The sequence below is a fragment of the Centruroides vittatus genome, unplaced genomic scaffold, assembly GCF_030686945.1.
Source record: "Centruroides vittatus isolate TY-2023 unplaced genomic scaffold, ASM3068694v2 contig_979, whole genome shotgun sequence".
Taxonomy (NCBI): Eukaryota; Metazoa; Arthropoda; class Arachnida; order Scorpiones; family Buthidae; genus Centruroides; species Centruroides vittatus.
This window is the reverse complement of record NW_027122650.1, coordinates 206,796-233,243: the sequence shown is the minus strand read 5'-3', so window position 1 is coordinate 233,243 and position 26,448 is coordinate 206,796. Positions and strand designations below refer to the sequence as shown.

Genomic DNA, 26,448 nt, shown 5'->3' with positions numbered 1-26,448 from the left:
TGGTTTCTCAGTTTACTCGCTCATATGCCAGTTGCCAGTTACTAGACCCGTATGCAAGTTATAGTAATAGGTATAGGCTACATGCTTTCGTTTCGTGACTTAAACTTTGTTACGTATTTTACACCTGGACTGTAATTAATATGCCTACTGCTGACTAGAAAGGAGAAAAATAGAACTTTTCAGCTTGCCTCTATAGCCAGTGGCTACGGGATGCTAAAAATAGAGATTGGACTTCTCCGGACTATGGCTGTTTAAACACAAAATCTGTCCACCACTCGCTCCCAAATCTTGTGTTAGTTTGACGTCTATTGCTCTTTATCTCGTTAGTCCGCCTGTATCTGAATTCGAACGATTAGGGGAAGGAAGAACTTTCCGTTCATATACATTACACGGGTTTAAGTTAGAAGTTTTGTTAACAGATAAAGAAGAAAATAACATTTCAGGAACAGATTTAATTTACGAAATAAAATATTTTTACGTTTTCTTCGAAGAAAATGACACCAATAAAAATTCATTTATGAAAAAGATTAATGTTTTCTTTATTCGTAGCCATCATGCGTGTTTTCTGACGTTGCCTGTTTCTGTGGCCAGCGAGGAAAGGACTTTTTAAAAATTAAAATAAATAAATAACACATTTGAGGACATCCGTGACTTAGAATAGATTAAATGTATTTTCGACGTTGCCAATTGAACGGAAGTTTCTAAATGTCTTTGATTTGATAAAATTAATAACAAGTTTCGAAACCGCAAGAGCCAGAAATTACATTAGTATTTTCTTTTCGTCTAATCTTATTATTATGCAATTTAGATACAAAAATAAAAGTATAAAATGCAGAAAATAGGCCTCAATATGTACTGTACGTATGTTAGTAATTTAATGAAATTTCGACTAGTCTTGTGCAACATAAAAGATTTCTTAAAACTTTTTTCCGTCTTATAGGCGTTAAAAGGGCCTTTTTATGTGGAATAGGAACACCGAGGCTGTACCCAAGAGTAAATCCTGCCTTCTTCTTCGTTTATCCGTAAAAGAAGGGTCGAACGAAGAGGAAGAGGAGAGTTTCTCCGGAGATAATTTACAGGGATCAAAATAAAACGAAACCGGAAAGGAATTTAGGAAATTCCTAAGGGACTTACATAGAACGACATCTCTCCACCCGAGTCGTTAGTATCCGGAGATGGCCACGGCGCACGCGTCCCGGTAAACGGAAGGAGGGGACCGACCAAACTCAAAAGTGTGTTTGGTTCGAGACGGGATATCGGGAAGATAGTTAACCGGCAGAAGAACGGAGACTTTCTCTCATCAGTTCTTTTAAACACCTTCGAAATTCTGCAGCGATCGGGCGAAGAGAGAAAAGCTTCTGATTGGTGGAAGAGTTTCCTGATTTAGAGTGCGTTTCGGGCGACGACGACTAAAAACCTCCTCTACCTTCGACTAAAAATAGAAAACCTATTTCTGTTTTGGACCAATTATTTTCTGCCCTTCCGTCGAAGAATATACGGAGAAATTTCGGTTACGTCTTGCGCTTTCGTAAGTTTGCTAAAGACAGGCAGATTTAAACGGCACCCCTTTCTTCCCGTCTGTCAGCGCCAGGGGAGGACCAACAATAAAGATAAGGCGCCATCCGTCTCCTTCGGCCGACTCATTACATTGACTGGAAACTGGTGAGAAAAGAATCGCCCCCTCCGAAACTTTCGGGGATGGCGGCCCAAACCCTCGAACTACTTTTCCCCTTATTACCCAACGTCTCCCCTTTTCAGTGAGCGCTTGCTCGAAGCTCGGTGCCGACGGTCGACGGATCCGCGACGACGCCGCGGTCGGGCGGCAGGGAGGGAGGAGAGTCCCATCTTGGGTTAACTCTGCCGCCGGCCGCCGGGAGTCGCGCCGATTAGACCTCCCCCTCCGCCGGCACGTCACGCGGCGCGACCGGAGGGACGGACCAATGGGAAGAGAGACGGCGGTCGCGGTCGTCGACGCACGACTCCACTAACTTTCTTGTGGCGCGGCCGGTCACGCCAGGCGCGCGAAGATGGAAGCGACGGTGGTGATGGTGTGCTTAGCGGCGACCCTCTTCCGTCCCGTTGGCGCTCAAGGTGAGTACGATCTTCCACCTCTTCGCCCGTTTCCTTCTTTCTTTCTTCCGACGGTTCGTCGACCCTCTTCCTCCAGACCAACGCACAAATAGTTAGTCCCGAAATAGAAAGCCGGCGTCTCCTCCGCCGCGTCCGCGTAAACGGGCAAACGCCCCTCTCCCCCACCCCGGGACCTTTGAACCGCGATTTCTCTCTCTCTTTCTCTCTTCGGTCGATCTTCTGTCCGGAATGTCCCGGACGAATTCCCGTTCGGGAGAAGCGAAGAAGTTGAAGTGGGAAGCGGAGGAGAGAAACTTTAAGTGGAAAAAGCGGCGCGAGGGATAGACAGCGTTTCTTCCGACGGGCGGAATCTTCCACCCCCGACCGCTTCTTATCCGGGAATCCGGGCCAAAGGAAGTTTCCTTTTTCTTTCTTTCCGAGAAGTGCGTCGTCCGGGACATTTTGTCTCCCTCGTCCCGGACGGGTTAATTTACTTCCTCCAAAAGAGAGCGTTTCCGGGAGAAAGTGAAAACGAGCCTCCATTTTTCTCTTAAGACGACATTTACGACGTTTATTTTCGCTCGAATTTGCCAATTTCGGTGGTCGGGGTCCTCTTAGGCTTAGCCAAGCTTCTTTCTTACCGGAAAGACGCCGCTCGGTTCTCTTCTAAAGTAAATAAAATTGACAAAGAGTGGGAAGAAAGCGTTTGGGTCTAGCATTACGGTCGAAGAACGAACGATGGACAGCTCGGTCCCCCAGAAAACGTGGGAAGGTGAGCCAGAATTGGGCTGTAGAAGTTCCTACGTCACATTTAAGGCTTTTAACGCTAGAGGAAGTAACAGCACGTTGCGTAACTCTTCCGGCGGGCGCAGCTTCCAACAGTAGGAATAGTTACCAGGTGTTCCGGCAAATCCCATGGCCGTCGGTTAGTAACTTCACCCGTAGTCGCTTCATCCGAAACAACATTCCGTCGATTAATAGACGATCGAAGATTTTAACTGGACGACGGAATCGGCTTCCCATAATTCCTCTTCCGTTCCTTGGCGAGTTACGAATTCCTTCCTTTCTCATTCCTGCGTCATTGGGCATTTCTGTCGATCTGGAGACAACGGCGAGAGAAGCGTTTCCTTCTTCCTTTACTTTCATTTTTTGCGCAGAAAGTTCTTTATGGGTTCAGCCCCTTCCACTCTGCCTCGGACGGAAATTGTCCGTAATTCCTTTAAATGCCGAGGACGCGTTTCGGTCTGGAGACGGCGTCAACCGGTAATTAATTAATTACGAAATTTTCTGTAGAGTCGCCGTAGGGTTTTGTTTACTCGGGTCCCGGCGTTTGGCTCCGCTTCTTTCTCGTGTTTCGAAAGAAGTGGGGTAGAGTCGACCGGACTCGGACTTTTTACCCGTTTTACGGTGGGTCGACATTCTTCCACGTCCGTAAGGACTGTTTGAATCGACGGCTCCCCTCCGTCCTTCGTTTTTCTTTGCCTCTGTTGCTGTCTCTCCTTTCCTTTCTTTTCTTCCCGACTTTAATACGTCTCTCCGGGTTTTCCTCCCTTCCGAAATATTGCTTTATCCTCTGTCCTCCCCCCTTTTTAAGCCAGGAGTGAGCGCCCTTTCTCTGGCAAAAGGTCGCGAGACACTCATTTGACGTGGAATCGGACCGAAACACTAGAAACATCACATTTTAGTCTATAAATACTTAAGCATTTTTTTAATATTTAAAGGAGTTTTACACGTTACAACTCGCTTTATTAAACTGTTATAATTCTTAATTGTATAATTTCGTCGAATGGTAATTCTTTGGTAACCACCATTTATTAACTTCACGTGTTCCAGAATATAAATCCTTGGCGACCGGACCTTTCTTTTTATGCTGCTTGGCCGTCAAGTTTAAAAGCATTCCTTTAAAAACACAGAAAAAATATCCAATGAAAATTATAAAGTTAAAATTGGAACTGGTAAAATTATAAAGTTAAAATTGAATCTTACAGACATCTTCATGTTCCTTCATCCTTTCCATTCGGGGATTTTCGGGCCTTTATATCTACTGGAGAAATGCGCTGGTGAATGTAGATTTTCGTAGTGACATTATAATTCTGTTCTCACATATCAACAAAGTTAGCTAATTTGTAAATGAAACACGAATAATATGAATAACTGTTCTTGAAATTTACTGCTTATAGTCTTGTTTTCAGAACACACGGGTTTATAAATGACTTATAACGTAAATATGTTTAAGGATTTTGACAGTATGAGGACCGTAGAAAAAGTCACGGAAGACCGCTTTGGCCCGGGAACCTCGGGTGGCCCGTGTTAAGTGTCCTCGCCAATTTCGTTCTTTGTCCTCCTCCTTCCAACCACGCTACTTTTCTCTCCCTTCGTTCTCTCGTAGTTTGGCTTTAGTCGACCTTTATGTTTACCATTAATATTTCACCTCTGGCTCCGTAAATAATTCTCTTAATACTCCTAGTAGTTAATTTTTTAGTTCTAATGCTCGGCTTTCCTTCGCCCGTCTTCTTTTTTTCATGCGCTGTTTTTTTCCTAAATTAACCATCGATCCCTTCTGTTTGACTCGCTCAACTCGCTTTTTCCTTGTCTGGCTCTCGTCGAGTAACGAATTCTCTCATGTAAACCGGGAAGATGCAATCGGCGGTCATCCGGTTTGTATTCTGTAGCCCGAACCGTTTTACTGGTTTTGCGGTCCATAAAAAAATTTAATTTCACAAATATTGTTCTTTGGGAAGTTTCCGCTACAAGAAAAGTAGGCGTTTAACTATTTACTTCTACGTTGATATATATACTGTACAACCATTCGTTCTGTTTGGCAACACAGTACTAAGCATATGGTTTTGTGTCAGGTTACTGTAGTCTTTTCTTATTGGTTCTGCATCGAACTCCAGATTTCTGTTTATTAGAAATTATTCCGTTCCCAGTCGGAATATCCTTTTATAAATTAAGTAAATAGTTTTGTTTGTCCGACTTTTCCCCATAGGCGTTCTTTAGACTGGCTCGGGAGATACTGTAAAGTACGTACTCGAGAACCCTCGAGTAGGTGCAGACTGGTCGGGTTCGGGTTCGAGTCGGCTGGGAAATATTGGTGGATGATTGTAGCCGGATACGTCCCGGCCGACGATTCATTTAGTTGCTTTGTTCGGTCGCCCGTGGCAACGTCTCCTCCCATCGGCGTTTGGTTATTTTATTTTTTCTGTAATTTCCCTTGTGCTTTTCTACAAACATCAGATGGTAATTTGAAAGTACAGTGCTATAAAAGTAATATTTCACAATATAGGACGGGACAGAAGAACACTTTTACACTTCCGTCCATAATAATAGTAATAATACAAAGAAATCCAGAGGCATAATTACGTAAAGAGAGAAACAACAGCATCTTTTACATAGTATTACCATTAACACTATTTGTTACTAAATTAATCGATCAATTACTTAGATTTGATTACAGTAATTACCTTCGTAAATCTAAAACTGTTTTCTATTATAAACTGGCGAATTTTTATTAGACCCAATTCTTTCTATTGTTACACTGCGATGGTGTGCAAGCGTTTTATCACAACCGCCCATATAATGGCTACGTATGAACCTATAGAAAAAAATCTAACGTAGGTACCGTACCTAACTAGATTTGGATAAACCGCTTCGATATTATTAGTAAATTGTTTGATAAATAAACTAATATCGCGAATCCATCAAATATTTTGTTTTAGCCGGGTGTCGTAATAGTTAATAGGTCTATTTTCTGCTCTTCTCATTTCTGTCGTTATTCGCGCTAAATCCTGTTTAAAGTTGGATTTAAACTGTTGCGTGTAGCGTGTAGTGTACAGAGAAACGACTTCGATTTGACGTCATATCCAAGCTGTTCAAAGCTTTGCGTAACGTGGATACGACCTAAATTGACGATGTTTTGCTGCACGCTAGACGTTACACGCAAGAACTTATATCCATAGTCTAATCCGTGCTGCATCGGTTCCTTTCGTAGGCGTGGAAAAATACTTCCGATGGAATATCGGGGAAGGCAGAGACGACCTTTAATTTCAGTCTTTCGTATCCCAAAGACTCCTTTCGTCAATATACTGTACAGTACTCTTGATGGTTCGAGCGCAAACCCCACACCTTTCTAATCTCTTGTTCCTGATAACCATCCCTTAGTTGTCGATGTTCGAGCCATAATCATTTTAATATATTGTATTTCGAGTATTCAAAGAATACTTTTGGAAGAATACACATATACTGACACGCGTTTTTAACAGAGACACAAACTGTCTCTGTTAAAAACACTCCATCTCTGTTCTCGAAATAATGCAGAACAGGTAAGAACGTTAGCAAAATGCATCATTTATTAAAATTTCTGTTCTATTATCATTGACAGTTGTAATATTTTTGCGGGTCACAGTGTGCGCATCGTATTACGTCAGAGAGAACGGTTCAGGGCCGCTTTTCCGACAGGTCCGACCGCGACAATAAGGGTGGATTCGTTTCTTCCATTCTTTCTTTTCGGGCTTTCGTCGAAATCCTTCTCCTCGGACCGATTTTGGGTAATCGTCCGCCGGGACGATGGGCGCGTGTGGGCGTCGTGGAGGGGAGGATGACTCCTCCCGCGTCCCACGACGAATTAGTCGCCACAAAACGCGCGTTTAATTACGAACACGTGTCGGCGGGGGAAAAAGCCGCGGACCGGAAACCGGAACATACGTCTCGCGACCAAAAACCGACGCAATCGAGTGGGAAGAACCCGCTCTTTCGCCTTCGTTTATCCGGATAAACAAAGGCTCTCGTTTTTCCGTGAAAATTAGGTATAAGAAAATAGCAAAAGAAATGTGCCGTTCTAGAGATTCGAGAAAGGTCGAAGTGGTCCGGGGAGAGACGAGGGTGAATAATGGGTCGGAACGAAGTAGAGGTAGAAGGGAAGGATATTTTCGTTTCTCACGAATCGGTTCCCGTTCGTCGCCCGTCTTTACCACAAGTCTCGAGCGGAAAGGGACACGCATGGACTGATGGGTCGCGTCGTCGCGCCGGACGTCCGTCGACCCTTCTTGGCCCAGGTCGTCTGGCTTTCCGGTACATCACGCCGCCGCCCGACTTTTCCGTCGCCCGTCGCCGAAGCTAATGATTCGCGTCGGATCTCTCTCCACCCCAGATGCTTTGTGGAAAGAGACGAATGGGAATCGTGTCTAACTCTACCTTTCAGTAATTCCTCATTCGGTTCTTTTATTTTTCAGTTCCGAGATGTTGTACCCTGACCACGGGATCTTGCAGATCGGCCTGCGAACAAGTAAGACACTTTCCTTCCTAAAATCTACGTACGGTCGCCCGCTTCTCCGCCAAGTTCGGACACGAAACCAATCCCCCACTCTCTCTCCTCTTCCCTTTCGTTGACAGTCGAACAGACCGACGGACGTGAGGATTTGGCACCCCTATTTCCGGTCGAAGATCCCACGCCTCGCCTCGAAGCCCTAACGCGTCCAAACCAATAATCTATACAATAATAACACCTGCAAAATGACCGTATAAAAAAATATGTATATATACAGTCATTTAGTGGTCTCGATTTATCGAAGCCAATCTTAATGACTTTCGGTGACATTCGTGACGTTTCCGAGGACGAGGGAGGCCCACGTCGAACTCGTGCGAGTGAATAAATCCTGATTTACACGAAGTGTAAGCGACTGAAATGTTGACTGAACTGTCGCTCACTACTGAAAAACGCCTCACTCCGTTTCGTTTGAACGATGGAGCTTGCATGTAGCGACACGCGTGCACATACCTACGCGCGATCGCCTCTAAAAAATCAAAAAGAAAAACCAAAAATTGAATATTTACGGCCGGAAACCGGAGAGACCGATCGGTTTAAAGCATTATTTGTCGTATACAATACGAGTCTATTGACGTGTGAACTATAAGATTGACGGTTGCTTGATCGAATTGATTGGATACGTTCGAATTATTAACAAAATATTAAGAGACAAGTGCTTACCGGTAATCGTGGAGCAATTAGTAAATTACTTTAAAGGTAATGCAAATATGTTGAAAATAGGGTATAAACGATCAGTTTGTTTCAATTATATTAAATATTCCCTTTAGGTTAAATCGGACTTCAGATAATTACGTCCAAAGCGCTCACTCGTAGTTTGACTTCGAACGTATCACGTAAGCTTCCTCGGATATCGAAAGTAGTTAAGACCGGGCCCTTTGTTGGCAGTCGACCGTCGACAGAACGTGAAGAGAGGTGTCGCGTTCGGAAGACTGCACCAAACGAAAAACTACCTCTTCGTTTAGATCGTCTTAAACGCAAAGAATGCCGCTTTCGCGTCGCGTCGCGTCGCGCCTTTCTCGGTTACGGATGTGGAGAGTGTCACGGGTCGGCCGGAAGAAGGAAGCGACCAATCCGCGGAGGACTGGCATCGGTTCCTCCAGAAGTTTCTTCCGGGAAAGGAGCAGGAAGCGTCCGTGGAGAAAGGGTAGAAACGACCGCGGGAGGCGGAGATTTACGGCAGTGGACGGGAGAAAAACGGGGAAGGAAGGAACGGGTGGGCGCCTCACCTACATTCCCCTCTTCTCCGGCGGAAGGCCGAGGTGTTGAGTTTCTTCGCCTTCCTGGAAGTGCCCCTCCCGCGAATTCCGTTTTTCTCGCCCCGACTCTCCCTCCCCGAGGAGGCGCGGGGGACTTTCTCTTCGGACACTCCGATCTGCAGCCATCTACGATCAGCCGATGAAAGGGCACGTCTGCTGTAGTCCAAAAAGCAAAGAAAAACCGACGACAGCTTTAAGCTCAGTTAACACAGAAATTATAGACAGGATTGTCTACAGATTTAAAGAAAATTTTGGGTTCATTAGTAATTCCTACTCCTTTAAAATTAATTATATTCTTGCTAATAGAAAACAAAATTTGTAAGACTGCTTTTAAGTAATAAAGATCATTTTACGTTCAGAAAGAACAATGGCTAAAGGTATTCTAAGCTCCATACAAACTGCTGATGGCCCCGGTTATAGGTTGTGTTCCATCCGTAGACGTAGCTCGCCATTAAACTACACTTTCCCTAAGTAATTTTCTTTGTTTTCAAAGGATTTTCGCCTCTTTATATCTCGGATAACTTTGGCTGCAGATTTCTATAGAGAAACGAGTAATGGAGTTTTTGGCGGTGATCAGTCGACCATTAGAGAGGGAGGTGGTGGTTTTCTATTGTTAAGAGACAGACGCGTTCGCCTCCGATCGAATATAAAGAAATCTCCGGGGAAGAGAAGGATTTGGTTACCGAAATTTTATTTTGCATGCAACAAATACGCGTCGTGAAACTTTTCCAGTTCGTCCTTCTGTCTGTCCGCGATTCTTCCAATGTTTCCAGCCTTTAATTACATTAAACCGCGCAGATTTTGCTAATTTTGTTTGCTAGAGTTCGTCGGCCGGGCTAGCTAGACGTGTCTCATGTCTAAAATGGCCGCCTTTCTCTCCCTGGTCGCCCTCTTCGTCCCACTCCCCCCCGGCGTTACTTTCCTCCTGGAAATTCCCGGTCTAACTTCGCATATTTATCGAAGCGTGACGAAAGGTATCCGGAGAAACTCCGCGACTTCTTTCCCCACGTGACGAGAAGATTTGCGGTGGACGGAGGGAGAGAAGCGGAGGGGAGGTTCGTTCCGCCCAATTTCCACGAGACGGGGTCGGTCGCGGTCGGACGCCCGAGACGACGTTTAGGGTGCCGCGCGGCGGAGAGCGCACTTTCCTTGGTTTCTTTCGGCCTTTTGGCGCGGGAATTGGGCGATAGTTGCCGCGGTCCTTATTTTTGTGCGCGTAGCGGCTTAGGATGGTCGAACTCGGAGGATGCGTAGGAAAGAAAGGACAAGACGAGAGGCAGTAAAGGCGCGGAGAGAGGATAGATTTGGGTTTATTTAGAAACCGGCGATAGACGTGGGACAAGGAGAACGGTAATGGTGACTTAATGTGTTCCGCAGGTGTCTCTGGTGGAGGTGGCGTTGGACGACGAGGAGAGATCCAGGACAGACGACCGACTCGATCTTCTCTGCTCCAAGTTACTGGTGAGGGATGACGCCTCTTTCCCATTCCGCTCCGTTCGGCACTTACTGCGAGGGAGGAAAAGTGAACCCCCGTTTAAAAGGAACCGGTATCTGACGGAAACGCCATCTAGGAGCGAGCGGACGAACGACAGCCTATGATGGGCCGGTGTTACACCTCACTGCATCCATACTCCAAAATGTCCAGACCAACACTTTTAAGTACTGTACCTTAATGTGTCCGAATCTATTTAAAGTTTGAAAAATAAATCACGCGTACGAAGCTAGCGACAAATTTATCAATATCAGAAAGACGCTAGAATACAAATCACTCAGAGTAATAACAACACTAAAAATTATTTTATGGATAGTTTTATTTGTAAAAAAATTGTTATAGTAATATGTATTAAATATTTATCTCAAGTATTTTGCGCAAACAAAACTGTTTGATAATGAACATCGTAAACAAACTGATTAGTGTTTTACATACTTTAATAGAATTTTAGTAGAAATTGATCGAGATCCGAGTTTCAATGCATTATAACACAGAATTCCTTCGGTGTACGATACAATTTATGTTCTTGGATGGAGCGTTGTCTGGCCAAGGAAAAATGTCACATTTTATTTTGAAATTTTCCATTCTAAACATTAGTATCTAGTTTAACATTATTTAGGTTAAATTACACGGAAAGAGATAGTTGCCATAACTTGAGTTTTCGATTTTAGCACCCTAAACCTGAATGAATGAAAAATCAATGCCTCCACCAAGAACAATTGGACTCGAAATCGTTCCGTGTATGATTTCGATACTAATCGTGAAAAGGTTTTTGTCTCCGTATGTTACCTTTGCTTACAGACGCATCTGGAACAGATGGATTTGTACCCAAATCCATAGCTCATACGAGTATGCGTTATCATAAATTTTTAAGAATTTTTAAATTTAATTTTAATTGATCTGTCGAGCCATCTATTCAAACCACCCGGTTTGACGATTTGTCGGGACTGTAAGTGGCAGAGTTCAAGTATCGAATTTTTGTTCATAACAACTCAACCATCCACAAAAATTCGGAAGTGATGTTTTATCTGACGTTTCGTTCAGAAATTTAATCTGCTGATCCGTCGATGGAAGATGGATTTTAAAACGAAAGAAACCGGTTCCTTCTCTTTTACACGCTTTTCCACCCTCGCCAAAGGACTTTGGTCTGGGGAAGGAGGCGCAGGAGGATTTCGTCTGGTTTTCGAGCGACTATCCAAGCAGTTTTTCATTTTCAGGTGGCTTTTTGGGACTGCATCCGCCAGACTTTTCAAGGTAAGTGCTTTCTTTGCACTTTTCCTTTCCTTTCTCCTTTTCGCGGATGCGCCTCGGTTCCTTTTCGGATCTCCAATTTCTCGCATCCGCGTTTGACCCACCGAAGGTCTATTGGTATCCGAAGCAGTGATGTTAAAAGTACCAGGATCACGGTATTTGTACCAGAACTTAGTGACCAGTACTATCTACCTGAGCGTATCTATACCGGAACGTCATACACAGCATCCATCGGGATTTTCAATGTTTAAAACTTTTAAAATTATAAGTTACATTCGTAACATACGTTTTATTGTTATGACGTTGTTTTACAATTATACAATATCGATATTAATAAAAAACAAAGCTCTATTCTAACATTACTGGTTCAGTGCCGAAACCTTTAGTAACAGAGAAGAAAGGAGGAAACCGGAGTCCTCTCTCCCTATCCGTTACGTCCTTGGTATTAGGACCTCCTTGGGTTCAAAGTAGTGATGGATGATTCGTGGATCGATCGAATCGATCACGAATCATCCATCACGATTGCTTCGGTTAGAGCAAATATAACAGTTTTAAATGGTAAAGTTTTTGAACTTTTGATGTAGGATGGTAATCCGGAACGGAACCGAATGTACAGTACTACCATTATTTTCTCTATTTAATCGAATGTTGATTTTGATTTCGAGTTTTCTTATATATTGTCTATACAGTATTTCATTTCATAATTTTGTACTTATTGTTTAAAACGATAAGGGACGACACTATTAAGAGTGCTCTTTGTTTATTGTAGTTTGACTTTTACTTAATAAAGGATTTATTTTGATTATTAACGGAATTTGTAAAGGCATCAATACAATATATATTTAAAATATAGTTCATTAATGAAAGCTATTTTGAAATTTCAACTCGAATTTTCCTATTGCTAATGTAATATTAGGTGTTGCTTGGATTTATTTAGTCGTTGGATTTACTATTCGCCAGACTTCTTAGTTACATCAATGGTTATTGTTATCGTAATCTTAGGATAAATAGATAAAAATGCACTTTTCGCGCTATCAACGTAAATATGTGACTGATAATGTGCAATTGTTATTTGCCCTAACCAGTGCACGTTAATAAATCATTTGTTCGCAGGATAGTAGTACAGTACGTTGGCATTTCTTATTTCAATTATGCTCTAGTTGTTCTGATAAATGATAGCTGGGAAACAATATCGAATGAATTGTACATTAATTAATAAAGCATCAAATTATACATTTTTAAATTGTTTTAATATGACTTCTAATGGCAGGATCAATAAAATCATAATTATGTGTTTGTAGCTTTCTTTACCTGCTTAATGTTAGTGGCCGGTTATCATCATAATTGAAGGTTACAAAGTACTTTAAGTTACAAAGTGATCAAATAGGCAGATTCCGTCGTATTTCGAGTTTTACAGGAATTTATCCAAAAGAATTACTCTCTATACTACAGAATGTTTTCCCTCAGTCTAGTTTCTATATCTGACAAAAGTGAGAATGAAAAAAAAAACAACTCTAGATATACATCTCAGATCTAAAAGTTTATCTTTATTTTTTTCCCATCTTTGATTAGATTGATGGCATAAGTCAACACAACACATGGCGATATGCCAAGGGGAAAGTACCACCCGGGAGGACTTTTATGGGAAATTGGCCCCTATTCAGGTGTTAGACACGTGAAGAAGGCCTGGAAAACTTCACGCATTCGGTCGTTAGTGAGCGCGCAAACCCGCGACCTCGCCAACCGACCGATCTACCAGTTATTCGGTGGTTTTATCCACTCGACTACTGGTGGGTTTTCCCAAGTTTGAACTTCGTTATTTTATATATAAATTATATTATTTCTGGACAATATACAACGACTACTATACGAGCAAATAATTTATTGACCATCAAAACCTACAGAATTACTCTATTCTTTCGAATCGTTTGATCGACGAATCGATTTCGAAGTCAAAATCGTTCATTAAATCATCCATTTATTTACAAATTTGCCATTCTTTTGAAAATTTTTTTCGATTTCAGAATGATACGAGTCAGTATTAGTCACCAAATCAATAAACCATTTCATTCAGAGACCGAATTGAAAAACAGCGATCCAGGAGGAACCGAATCCACACGTGGTTGGCTTAATGCATTTCCGACCTGTATTTGCTCACGCGTTGTGCATTAACCCGGTGGTCATTAGGTAGTATCGGGGTGTCTTTCGGCAGTCGACGGACGGGGGTTGGAAATTGTTCGATTTCTAAGTTTTTTTTTTTCCGGGCGGAATGGTTGGCGCTCCCTCCGACGACGGTGGAGAAAGGCGCTCCTTCCTGTATGACACGAACGACGGGAGACGAGAGAAGTAGACGACTTCCTGCTGACGAGTCGGGTCTTGGCGTTATCGTGAGCTGGGAAGGACTGGGAGGTGGTGTCCCGCGGCGTGACGTATGACCTCTCCTTCGGACGAAGCACACGAATGTCGTCTCCGATCGATACGATTTCTACCCGTAAAGAAAGAGTCGGCGGCTGTAAAAGTCCGTTCCAGGAAATGCCACCCCGGTGCTTCTACGGAAGGTTGTTGTTGTATGGGATAAGTCAACGCAACACGACGACGATCTGTCATGAGGAATGCCTCCCAGGAGGACTCTTCTACAGGAAACTGGCCCTTGTTTACGTATTAGACACGTGAAGAAAACCAGAAAATTCTACCCGGCTAGCCGGCTGTCAGGAACTAACCAGGGACCAATAAGCCGTATTTAACGATTTTATTCACGCGGCCACTTGTGGGTGTCACCGGAAAGATTAGAGTGAAAGGCGGAGAAAGCGCGTGACGGAAACAATTGCGAACAAATGCGTGATACTGAGACAATGTCTACGAGCTGTCCAGAAAGACTGCTATTTTCAGTCTAAAAGAAAATGGGGCGGAGAAGAAATACATGTCATTTAAAATTGGAAGGCGGTGGATGACAGTGTTTCGTCCGTTAACTTGGTTAGTCTTTGGTTAGGATATCGATTTCTAGCAAAGAACAATAATTTCATACTGGAATTTTTTCAATCCTTTCGTTGCTTTTTAAATTTCTTTATGAAAGAATTTTAGGAAAACCTCATCGCCTTCTGTTGGAATCTGTTTCACGAAATGGAATTTCTCAACAAACAGAAAAGTTGCCCGCTCTTCCTTTCTTGTCATAAATTCGTAGACGTCCGAAGAGCTGTTAAAAAACATTTTTATAGCCCTCTAATAACATAAATGATTTTGTAAAAGTTCGGAAATGTTAAAAAAGTGGTAATTTTTGATCGCCGTCAGACATTATTATAAATTATTTAAATGTAGTATATGTCTATGGTATTAAGTGTTAAATAAGAAATATAGATAAACCATTACTGCCTTCCGTTTAAATAAATTGGTTCGTAAGGGGCAACGAATTTTACTCTCGGAATTTTTCTGTAATTTCTCGAAGTTGGTGGTATTCGTTACGATATATTTCAACACAGTATATGGTCTGTTCTTTGTATATTCAGCTATACGTAGCAAATTTAAAGAGAGTTTCTTCTTCAAAAAGAAACTTTCGGAATAATAACTGAGGTAAACGTACAGAGAAGATTTGTCGTTCCATGTGTTTTTCTTCTCTCCCTTTTCCTCCCAACGCAACTCAAGTCGTTTCACTTCAAATCCTCACATTAGGCAATCTCCGTTACTCCATATGCAGTTGGAAACGATCGACCCGATTCTAGGTCTTACTCACTTTTTTGTCAAAATCACAGGGGTCTGTGGCCACCTTCCGGAAGAGAGAATGCATCCTTTCTACTACAAACGAATCATCGTGAATATTAATTTTGTGCAACAACGTTTTTATTATAACTTTACTGTAGGTTTTTCAATCAATCTTAACATAGCATATTCACGCACTGTATCATATACCGTGCTTAAACACTACTCTCCACTTTCTTCTCTACTTTCTTCTCCAGAGATCGACGGAGGCAGAGAGTGGAACGGAAGATCCTGTTGTCGTCTTCCCCAGTCTCGCAAATGTCGTCTCGCTTGTCTGAGCGTGAGTACCTCTTTCTTCTTCACTCTGTCTCTCACTCTTATATTCGCACTAAAGAGTCAGAGTTAGAAATTAACCAATAAGCGTCCGCGTACTAAAACTAAAGTGAATGGTGATTGATTAACTTCTAAATCTAACTCTTGATCCTCGGTTTTGAATATGGCCGTTAATCGGACTTCTTTGTCTCTCTGTTCCTCATTAGGCTCGGAACGGCGAAGAACTGCTGCAGCATTGTCGTCGTAGTGACGAATTGTCCTTCTACTCGTGCGTCGAGAGACTGGAAGGTGAGCTTCTTTCGTCTAACTTCTTCGTCCTCTAAGAAACCATCCGACTCTCTTTTTCTTTCGTTCCAGCCGGAGACAGATGTTGCGGTCGAGCCCAAAGCGCAGCCTGTCGTCTAGCCTGTCGACGGGCCTTGGCTCATCGGGGGAGGCCCGAGCCTCCGGCCCGAGATGCCGTCCTGGAAAGTTGTTCTTCCGACTCTCCCGAGGTGCTGAGATGCGTGCGAGAGTACACTCGAAGGACTCCGGCCCGAGATCCTCGGCGAAGTAAGTTCTTTCTTTCTTCTATCGTAAATCTCTTTAATGTCGCTCGAAAATCGAAAATTAAATATAAGACAGGCTTTTCCGTCTCAAAATTTAATAACCATCGCTAAATTTTCGTAGAGCAACTGTTGGGTGAATCTGTTGACAACTCAACTGACGTTATTGCACTTAATTATGTTGGTCACACGCGAATATGAGAACAAAGAAATGAATTGAATACGATGATGTAGAGCCATTCACGATACATAAAGGACTGACCACCAATTTTAACCTCCCTTCCAAACACATGATCGGAATGTCACAGTTAAATGTCAAAGGTCACAGCAGGACGGTGACGTCCGGATTCAGTAAAGTAAAGTGACAGCCACATGTGCAATTTCGAACGCAGTTGAATAAATAACAAACCACATTCACAAAACTTTGACATCTTAACACAAAATTCTAACATCTTAACAATAAGAATAAATGGGAACAACTGTACTCTTCTCCTCTCTATTTAGGCCATGGGCGCTTTCTTCTTTATTGAAATATCCAACTTTTGTGTCTTAATCTTAGGTTTAACATAGAAAGGTTTCTTTCCGCCTTCCACAATTTACGTTATACGTGTAAATACTAGAAGGATCGTAAGCCGTTAGCATACAGTACGTTAGTGCTGTCTCTTAAAATGCACTTCTATCGAAGACGTATCCGTTGCCGTTTTGGAGTTTTCCTCCAAAATTTAGAGGTACTTTCAGTCACGGAGGAAATTTTGTAATTAAGCTCTAGACCAGTGGTTCCCAACCTTTTCTAGGATGCGGAACACTTTTGTGAGCAATTTTCTTTAGCGGAACATTTACTTAAGTTAATATAAAATACATAAGCTTGTCATCAGTTATTTTATTAGAATTGAGCAGTTATAATTCAAAATCTCTACTCATATTATTAACGCCAATTCTAAGACAGGAAAAAATATACCTAAATAACTTTAATGGGAAACTTGTGCCTGATGTTTTTTACATATTTCATTCAGTTTTTATTATTGCCTTTATCTTATTCGAAACAGTAGTATACTCCATAAGTACGAGTCGTACATATATATTTAAGTTTATGAAAATTTTATGATTTTAATTTTTTGATATTCGGCGGCTCGAATACGATTGTACACTTTCCGATTTGAGACTAAATCTGCGGAACACTTGGGAGATGCTTACGGAACACCAGTGTTCCGCGGAACACCGGTTGGGAACCACTGCTCTAGACAGTAACTATGGATTTACTTAGGCACAATACATAGCAGACACAGACACCATAAAGCAGTTTTGGATCTAAAAGAAGCTCCACAGCAGGCATCCTAACGATCTTAGCCAGGATCACATTCAGAAAACTACATCAAACTACCTAGATCGGGTGCCAGTTTAGTGTGATGTAAAAGTTCATGATATTTATACGATACCTGGTCATAAATACAAAACCCCCAGAAAGCACATCTTAATAAAGACATATGACCCAAGATCAAAGACGGCCTTGTAAGAAATGCTACATTATAAACACATCATATCAGATTTCAAGATTTTAATACATAAAGACTATTTGCATAGACATAACCGAGTAAAAACATAATACATTACACATTTGTAACAAACAAACTATTACTTATCATACTACAATACACGCAGGAACGGTCTTACAAAACGACACATACAAAATATAGGACCTATTCATAAGCATATATAAAACAATCCATCACATCAGACCAGACATCACGCTCAGTGACAAACAAAACAAAATCACTTATCTTATAGACGTAGTTGTACCCAAACGTTCACGACATACAAAATACCTACACTGAAAAAAGTAGTAAATACTCGGAAGTTACCCTACGAAATAAAGTGTATGTGGAGAATGAACATGGATAGGAAGGTACTGGTTATACCAGTAGTTTATCTACAGTATATACATTCTATAGCCAGGTAAGACCGAGAGCTTAAAGCGTAAAACGAAACAGAACCAAAAGCATGTATTCGGTTTCTCTTTCTGTCTTGGTATAAGGCGACTTTCAACTAGATTAGTGATTCTCAAAGTGAGGGTCGCAGAAAAACTGATGACAGATCAATTTTTTTTTTTCAAATATTTTATAAATTTACTACGGACTCATGTTTAGAAATAGTAGAAATAAAAAATATATGAAATAATTTTTACTTAAATAAATTGTACATATAAATAATAAAAACAATATAAATATTTTAATACGAGCCTGAATATAACATTCAAAAATTTATGCGCTATTGGGGAATCCCCGAGCTTCCATTCTCCGCCTAAACTATGATAGAACCACGTTGTCATTTGGAACGGTGTTCGCTAGCAGCGCTGCGTCTGTAGGCATCCTTTTAAATTTTTAAGTGCAAAAGGGGGTCGCGGACCAAAAAGTTTGAGAAACACTGGACTAGATAATAGATTTGGCTTAGCTCCAAGCAGCGACAGCGATATAATTTCTTGTTTCGTAAAACGACAAACCTTCTCTCCCTTATTAATTTAATATAGTGTGAAAAGGGCGCGCTAAACGCTAAGATGTCTTAATGTAAGGGTCTTTTTTAAGACAGCCAAGTGGATAAAACCACTGAACTCTCCCCGGCTTTTCGCGAGTAATTTCGTATTGTCGAGCAAAAGACTTCGGAGGATAAGCGACTACACAATAACCTCCATATTAACTCCGGTACAAGAAAGAGAAAATCGCTGAACACTGTCAGTTCATCACGAGTTTGAGCCTGGCCAACGGGCTGCTGGCCATGTGGAATTTTCCGGGTTTTCTTCATGTTTGTAACAGCTAAATAGGGGTCAATTTCCCTTAGAAAGTCTTTCCGGGCGCATCCCCTCGGCAAATCGTCCAAATCCAATCCTTTTTTAAGGCAAAATCTTCTTCCGATATCCGAAATTTAATCAAATTTCCGTTCTAAATTCTAAACTTCCTCATCGAAAGCAAATTGTACACATGTCGACGTTTTTAATAGCATCTCTCGAATAAGTTGACACCACTAATTTTTTAATAATTTTTTTAAATATTTCTTTTTAGAAATAAATAAATAAAATTTCGAAATAAAACTCGAGAAGTTCCGGAATGTAAGGTTAAGCGAGTAATTCTTGTAGTAAAGGATACTCGGTCGACGCTTCATGCCGTCATCTGTATAAAAAAGAAGAGCGGTTTGCTCTTTCCGGGATCGTTTACGTCTCGCTTTTTGTTGATAAAATCGTCTCGCTGAAAACCCAGACCGCACGTGGCGGAAGTCGACTTCCGATCGCTTCCTTCCCGCCGAATACTTGCGAAATAGACAGGATTTTGTTACAAACAATTGTTAGGGGACGGCGTAAATGAATTTTTCTCGGTCGTCCTTACCGATTCCGCTCCCTATAAATATGAACGCAGTCTGTTGCTTTCGGGTCAATGTTAATAATTACATGTTGTGTGTTTTTCCAGTCGTTCATTGCTGCGAAAAGTCGTCTTATTATCGTTGTCGCTCGCTGTGCAGAAGGATCCTGGGCACTGGTGGAAGCACTCAAGAAGCGGTGATGGAGCGTCTGATAGGTGGAGGATGCGGACCTCCTCTTCCCCAGGTAATCCCCTATAACTAAAAATCTAAAACCGGTTAGGGCAGACACGGTCTTGGGTTAAAAGTGCGCTTGGATGCGCGCGTATATCTGTAACGCGAATAGGTAGATCGCTTAGGTTAATTATTAAAGTTGTTGGTTAAGCTCAATGTGTTTGATGGACGCAGGACAGACTGTGGCAGTGTTTTCTGGCCAACACCGCTCGATCTGAATACGACACCGTGGTAGGAATCGATCGTCTGGGTATGGACAACGTAAAACTTCAATGTTGCCATCGAGCCGTCACTCTTCGCTGCAAAGATCTGTGTCTCAAGGTAAAATTTCATAGTTTTATATAGTTTTGAGCTTGCGATGAGTAGTTAACGCCATGCTTTTTGACCCCTTGCAGATGTATAACAACGAATGGGAAAGGCATTGGGAAGAATTCGACCGACGTTGCCAGTATAATCTGGCCGAATGGAAAATGTTGCATTGTCTGGCCGAAGGTAAGTCTTATATCTGTAAATTTAAATAAAAATAACGATTTCGAACACGCTCAATTTCGTTTCCACCTAATTTTGTCGGTGATCTCGTTATATTTTTATATTGCTTATTGTTTCCGCGCCAACGTTCGTTGGCCTATGGCAAAATTTGATTTAGGGAAGAGATACATTTTATGGATGTACAGTACAGTACGTTTGGATATACGTAAAGGAAATTTTATATTCTAAACATTTAGTCAACATATACCTAAGTAATAATTTTGATCCGTTGTCGCAAAATCACGAAATTTTAGTATCGTTATTATTTTATTTACGTTTGCATTTTACAATTTTTAATTTTTCTTTCTAAAAAAATTAATAAATTTCTAATATCTGAACAGAATAATAAAGCGATTTTGTGTATAGTAACTGGGGGGAAGATGGTTATACTTTTGTTTGCCTATGATTATCTCTTTCAGATTTATAGTTTACATACGATGACTAGGCACATAGAATGCCTTGGACCTTCAGTGCTTTAAAGGTGGATATTACATTAATATATTGGAAAAAAACTTATCCAAATACAGGTACTACGCGAATTACCATCTTCCTCCAACATATGGGGGAAGATGGACCAAAGAAAAACTCAATGGGTAAAGATGATTATACACAGCTTTTTAATGTAAGTTAACTTACCAAAAATAAAATTACAATAGGTTACAAATACGTACCTTATTTGTATTAAACACATAAACAAGCGAATTAACTCATTATTGTACAACTCGGAAGACTCATCTGGATCATCTCCATCTGATATGCTGTCGTCACCAAGTTTAATCTCGTCGCACTTTGGGGCAGAACTTAATGCAGATCTCATGTATCCACCTTCTGCACCTTACACATTCTATTTAGTAGCAGGACTTGCCACGTTTAGCGTAGTAGTAGCTACGACAGACTCAACAGTAATCAGCATTGTTGAAAGAAGCTGATGTATCTTCGCTACTCGATTCCCTTTGAGGGGCTCGTTTCTTTGTAATCTTTTAGATTTATTAGATTTGTTCTCTGAGATTTATTGAGCTGGCTTTCTTTTTATCTTATCCAGATTTTCTTTTTGTGTTCATTTTTGTCAACGCAAATACGGGTTAAAACGGTCTTTAAAGCCATTTTTGTCATGTCTTTATACCATACTGTGCTTTACATCTCTGCTGTTGATTTGGATTTCATTTTAGGAAACAGAAAAAATGTTACTGGACAAGATTAAAGAAGTAAGTGATTGGAAAAACACTTATGCCCTTCTTGATCAGATATTCAATGACCAGGAACAACCGATGCCCAGGGACATTTTTAGGTGAAGGATTTAGATCTGTCCCTTTCACAAGTTGGGCAGCTTTACGCAGACAGCTGAGAATTTCAAAATACACTTCTTTATGACTTCCAAGAATAAATCTGCGGTAGATGCGGTTATAAAAACGCATCACTAACGTCAAATTCTTCTATGATTTGTCAAACCTAAACTTTTTTGTCATGATCTGTCATGTCTAAGTGATTTCTACATTGGTCTTCGGCCTGAAATCGTAGAGGAAACACCGTGTTTCGTTGTAGGTGATCACTCTGCTCATTAGGTAAGGATTCTTGTCGATTTCGTCAATGAATAACTTTACTCATCAGAGTGCGTTTTACATTGTTCGTTCGTTAAATCTCTTAAAATAAGATATTTACAGAAGAGATGAGATTTTCTTGAGATTTCTTTGCTCAATATTAAATGCACTGAACCGCGAGAAATTTCCGAAAAGTTTTTCAGATTTGTCGATAGTCTGCCTGTAATTTTCTCTGATCTCTTCTCTTACTCTTCTCATCATCTCATCATTTCTTGTAGTAACTGATTCTTCGAGATGACGTTTATTTTGATTCGATTCCAGATGATCTTTTAAATCCTTACGCTGTTTGTAAATCTGTGTTCAACACACAACACAGATTTTTCGCCGTTCCCTTAACGGAGAACGTTAAAAGTTTCCACAAAGGTTTCACAACTTTCACACAAAATTTGATATTTGCTCGCTGCTCCAGATGAGTCATTTCTTAGACACCAACTTTCTCTTTCTCTATGCAAACTCGGCTTTATCACGTTACTAATAATTGAAACAGGAAATACGAATGACAATTGGGCATATTTATGACTTGGCTTAAAAAAACTGATACTCCAGTCTATGACGATCTCACGAAACCGTAAATTTTCCATTTATGTTTGACTCTACTTCGTATATTTATATATAAATTCGGCAGACTAGCAATTCTCGAAATATCAATCAGCATACTTTCTGGAATATAAAGTTTTGATTGATAAAGAAAATAAAAAATTATCTTCGCCTGCTTTCGTTGTTTTACTTTAATGAACACGAAAGCGTGCATCAAAAACCTCGAAGAGAAGAGGAGAGAACAATTGAAAAGTTCGGCACCGCACGCGAAAGAAACAAGATAATAAAACAGGAATAATGACTTATTAAAACGTGGGGAAAGTAGTGTCTTAGCGTGATACAATTACATTTTTCCTTTTAATGAAAGGTATGCGAAATTCTATCCACATTTAGTTTTTACACATAGTTTTCCAATTAATCATTAGCCAGACATTATAGAAAACCTACATAACTTTAACGAAGGATTATTTTTCATTTACAAAGTCTGCTTTTTTTTAATCCTAAAATTAAAATTATCCGATAATGAAATTGTCTCTGATCTCATACTCCCCCCATTAATTGAACCTGGAGCGGCTTTTAACCGTGGCCGAAAGAATCATAAGACATTCGGCCGAAGTTACATCACGATAATTGTTTCTAAATCAGTTTTCTGAACTGAGTGTTAAGATGGATTTCTGGATTTTTTATTTATTTTTAGTGACTTATTTTTAGTATTGATTTATTATATAGTATCTAGTTTTATTGATTGACTTTTGATTTTACAGTCGACGAACCTTGCGAATTAGGTTGCGAAGGATTAAATTATTGCAGCAAATTTAATTATCGTCCGACAGAACTGTTTCGGAGCTGCGACGTGCGAGCCGATCAAGCAGCCTATCATGACGTGGAATTGTGGAAGGGAGGGATTATTCAAATACCCCGAATGCCTCAGATAAAAATCCCAGTTCTGGATATATCCGAATGTCAACCGGATAAATGGAAAGCCATAGCTTGCATGTTGCAAATTAAACCGTGTAGAAATCAACCGTATCCGAATATGATATGCAAGTAAGATTTTATTTCTCTTAAAAGTTTTATTTCTATCGTTTAATAATTTAAATGTCTTAATTAAGATAGTTTATCACTATATAATTATGATATTTTACAACAGGCCTCGGCCAACTTATAGTTGGTAGTGATCGAATTTCATGAGTTAAAAGTATCAATAATTTACCACCATATTTTTTATTCTTTTATAAAAGTTTATTAACCCACTCTTATTATATTATGCTGCATAAAACATGACTATATTTATTAATATCACGGTAATTGACGTTTCAGTGGCCTAGACTTAGTAAAGACACTAATCCATAAACTAAACAGCATCATTTATCATTCACCACACAAAAAAAGAAATTATTTTCGTTCATTGTACGGGTCATATGTTTCTCTTCTCTTTGGCACATTCGTTTGCGCATAACTGAAATTGTTTAGAGCACAATAAAACATTTTTTTTTTTTTTAAACAACGATGTAACCTAAATACGAACATCGACACAAAGAGCATGTTTCTTTTCCTGGTGTTTCTCGTTTGGTATCTGCACGTGCTTTTCACTGTGCTTTTCACTGTGCTTTTTGTAACGAGAAATATATCAAAGTTTTGGGCTGTAATTTGAAAAAAATTGTAGGCCTATAAATTCCCACTGTTGTCCGTCCATCGTCTTTCCTTAATCTCGAGAACGGAGTTAGATGAAAGACGAGACCAGATACAGAAACCTTAGAGGCAGGAGACTCCGAATAACTATATAGGAACGTCTGACGCAAAGCGGAAGTCATGTTATTTCAATTCATAAATTATTCCCTGAAAGGTATTAGATACTGAAAAGTGTTAGAAGGTGAAGACTCTATTCTTAAAAGAAAAGTATGATGTACAGGGGCAAGACACTATTAATTTGAGCTGGAGAGCATATATTTTAAATTAAATAAAATTGCAGCCCGGCATTATGACGATGCCACAATAAATAATTGCTCGTTTCATTTATTTTGTATGCACAACATTTCATAAAATTCAGTATTATGGCAATGATACTGAATTAACTTATAAGAAAAGCTTTAGTATTCACTTATACTATATTTTTGAACTTTTATTTTATTTTATATTTGAATATTATAACACAATAGAATATATCTAAACATTTAAAAAGTTTATTATGATATATTTTGTGTTTTATTTGTTAAAATACTCCTTATTGCAAATTAAGTTGTTAGAAATTAGATATTTATTTTGTAATTGCTGTAATTCCCAACATACAAGATGCACTTTACCAAACATTAGACACGGGATGATGTGTTTTAGACAAATAAAGACAGCAGTCAGGTTTGAGTAGGGATGTCAGTTAGACACTTGATATGAGGAAAAAACAAATGCTATGATTTTGATGCAATTATCTTTGTACCAATAAGAAATAAATACACGATTATAAAAACAAAAACGAACGAAAACAATACATACATCACCTATATCTAAAGCTATGTTTACCTATTCGCCTCGTTTGTTTTCCAATACTTAATAATAATAATAATAAAATATACTAGAAAGTAGAACGCTTACTGGAAACTATACTACAAATCAAACACTACAAATCGTAACAATTCTTAAATGAAAGATATATGAAAGACTCATCATTAGGCTATCTCAAGGCTCAAAATTATAAGTGCATCTTACATGGCGGGAAATACAATAATTTGTATTAAGGCTAATTATAACCTCTTTGGTTATTTATCCGATCTCCAGCAGACGGTATTAAAAATGTAATGCTTTTTCTTTGGGAAAATCCGTTTAAAAATTCTAGAGAATGAAAGCAGATAGAACCTAACAGTTTTTTGTGTTAGAATCCTATTTAATTCTTTTATTACTGTACGGTTCAGAATTTTGAAATTCGAATTCATTAATTTTCTAGAAATTTTTAAAACGGATTTTCCGATAGAAACAGTATTACATTTTTAATGTCATCTGATGGAGATCGTGTGCATAACCAAAGAGGTTACGATTAGCTTTAGTAATAAAATTATAATTTTTATAACAATGCATTTATTACTTTCTTTTTCAACATAGATCTGATTGCATAAATATTTTGAGCCAATGTATTGATTACAGTCAGCTTGAAGAAGGACAGACACCATCTACATTTTGTGAAATCTTATCACCACAATGGGAGAATTCGGCTTGCATATCTTTAGGACCTTATCTTGGTTAATATATTTTATTTAATTTTTTTAACTTTATGTTAATTGGTTTTTTTATTTTATTACAAAACTGAAAAAATAGGAAAATTCTGAAACAGAATTCATCCGTTTACAGATGTGTAAGAAAAATCTGCACAAAAATCAAACGTCTTTATTTTTAAAATATAGCCAAGAACACAAAATTCAATTAAATTAGCAAAGTTTGAACTTGATGTGCTGTTTCAGCTCCGTTTCATTTTCGGCAGATCACGCATAATATGCATCTGCGAGATCCGATGAGAAGACATACAGGTCCTCCGAACGGTGTTTCTTCAGGAATGGGTCAACGTCTTAATACATCCATTTATGTATATTTCTTTGTTGATGCAGAGGTGAGAGAGTGCTATGAATGCTTCATATCTTCTTTTCGGACTGATTGCTACCAAAGCAAATACTTTCTGAAGAAATTTTGCATGGCGTTTAAATTTCACCTGTGGATCAATCTCAATTCTTATCCTTACAATAGCGTGTGTTGTTTCCAACATAGTCACTTTTATCAAAGGTAAAATGCAATTTATCTTCCACAATAACGTCCAGTCCGTTTGAGCTTTGAAATCTCTCGCAGAAAAGTCCTTTGCAATTTGAGTTGCTTTTTGTATATTTTGGGGGCTGTCTATCATTTTAATTCTCTTTCCCTCACTCTCTGGACATATAGCAAAAGACTTACCACTTTCCAGCCTTTCTAAGACGTTGTAAACTGTTCTTGCCATCTCAATATCAACAAAATGGTTAACTGTGAAGTTTCTCCGCTTTCCTCATGCTGTTTATGAAAGTTGCCAAATACAGTTCTTCTTTGCTCTTCATTATGCTGCTCCATTTTGTTTACGTTTGGAATTTTGTTACCATGAGAGCATGAATGTAAATCTATGGCGTGTGAGCAACAATCTACTATACCACGTTCTCAAATTTACTTTTAAAAAAAACATCAAATATGGCTGTCAAAATTGTGCAGATTTTTAGTTTACACATTTATAGTT

General features: G+C 39.8%; 1 protein-coding gene across 1 annotated transcript in view; it reads left to right on the top strand.

Annotated features, from left to right (window-relative positions):
• Window positions 1-1,805: 1,805 nt before the first annotated feature.
• Window positions 1,806-26,448, top strand: part of LOC136985795 (reversion-inducing cysteine-rich protein with Kazal motifs-like) — a 36,728-nt gene continuing 12,085 nt past the window's right edge. The window contains exons 1-12 of the mRNA XM_067283149.1: window positions 1,806-2,091; window positions 7,302-7,354; window positions 10,030-10,113; window positions 11,362-11,398; window positions 15,346-15,428; window positions 15,628-15,709; window positions 15,779-15,973; window positions 19,422-19,558; window positions 19,720-19,866; window positions 19,941-20,037; window positions 22,973-23,255; window positions 25,302-25,438. Of these exons, the coding sequence (XP_067139250.1) occupies window positions 2,028-2,091; window positions 7,302-7,354; window positions 10,030-10,113; window positions 11,362-11,398; window positions 15,346-15,428; window positions 15,628-15,709; window positions 15,779-15,973; window positions 19,422-19,558; window positions 19,720-19,866; window positions 19,941-20,037; window positions 22,973-23,255; window positions 25,302-25,438 (1,399 nt within the window). The 5' untranslated portion in view covers window positions 1,806-2,027. The remainder of the gene's footprint in view (window positions 2,092-7,301; window positions 7,355-10,029; window positions 10,114-11,361; window positions 11,399-15,345; window positions 15,429-15,627; window positions 15,710-15,778; window positions 15,974-19,421; window positions 19,559-19,719; window positions 19,867-19,940; window positions 20,038-22,972; window positions 23,256-25,301; window positions 25,439-26,448) is intronic.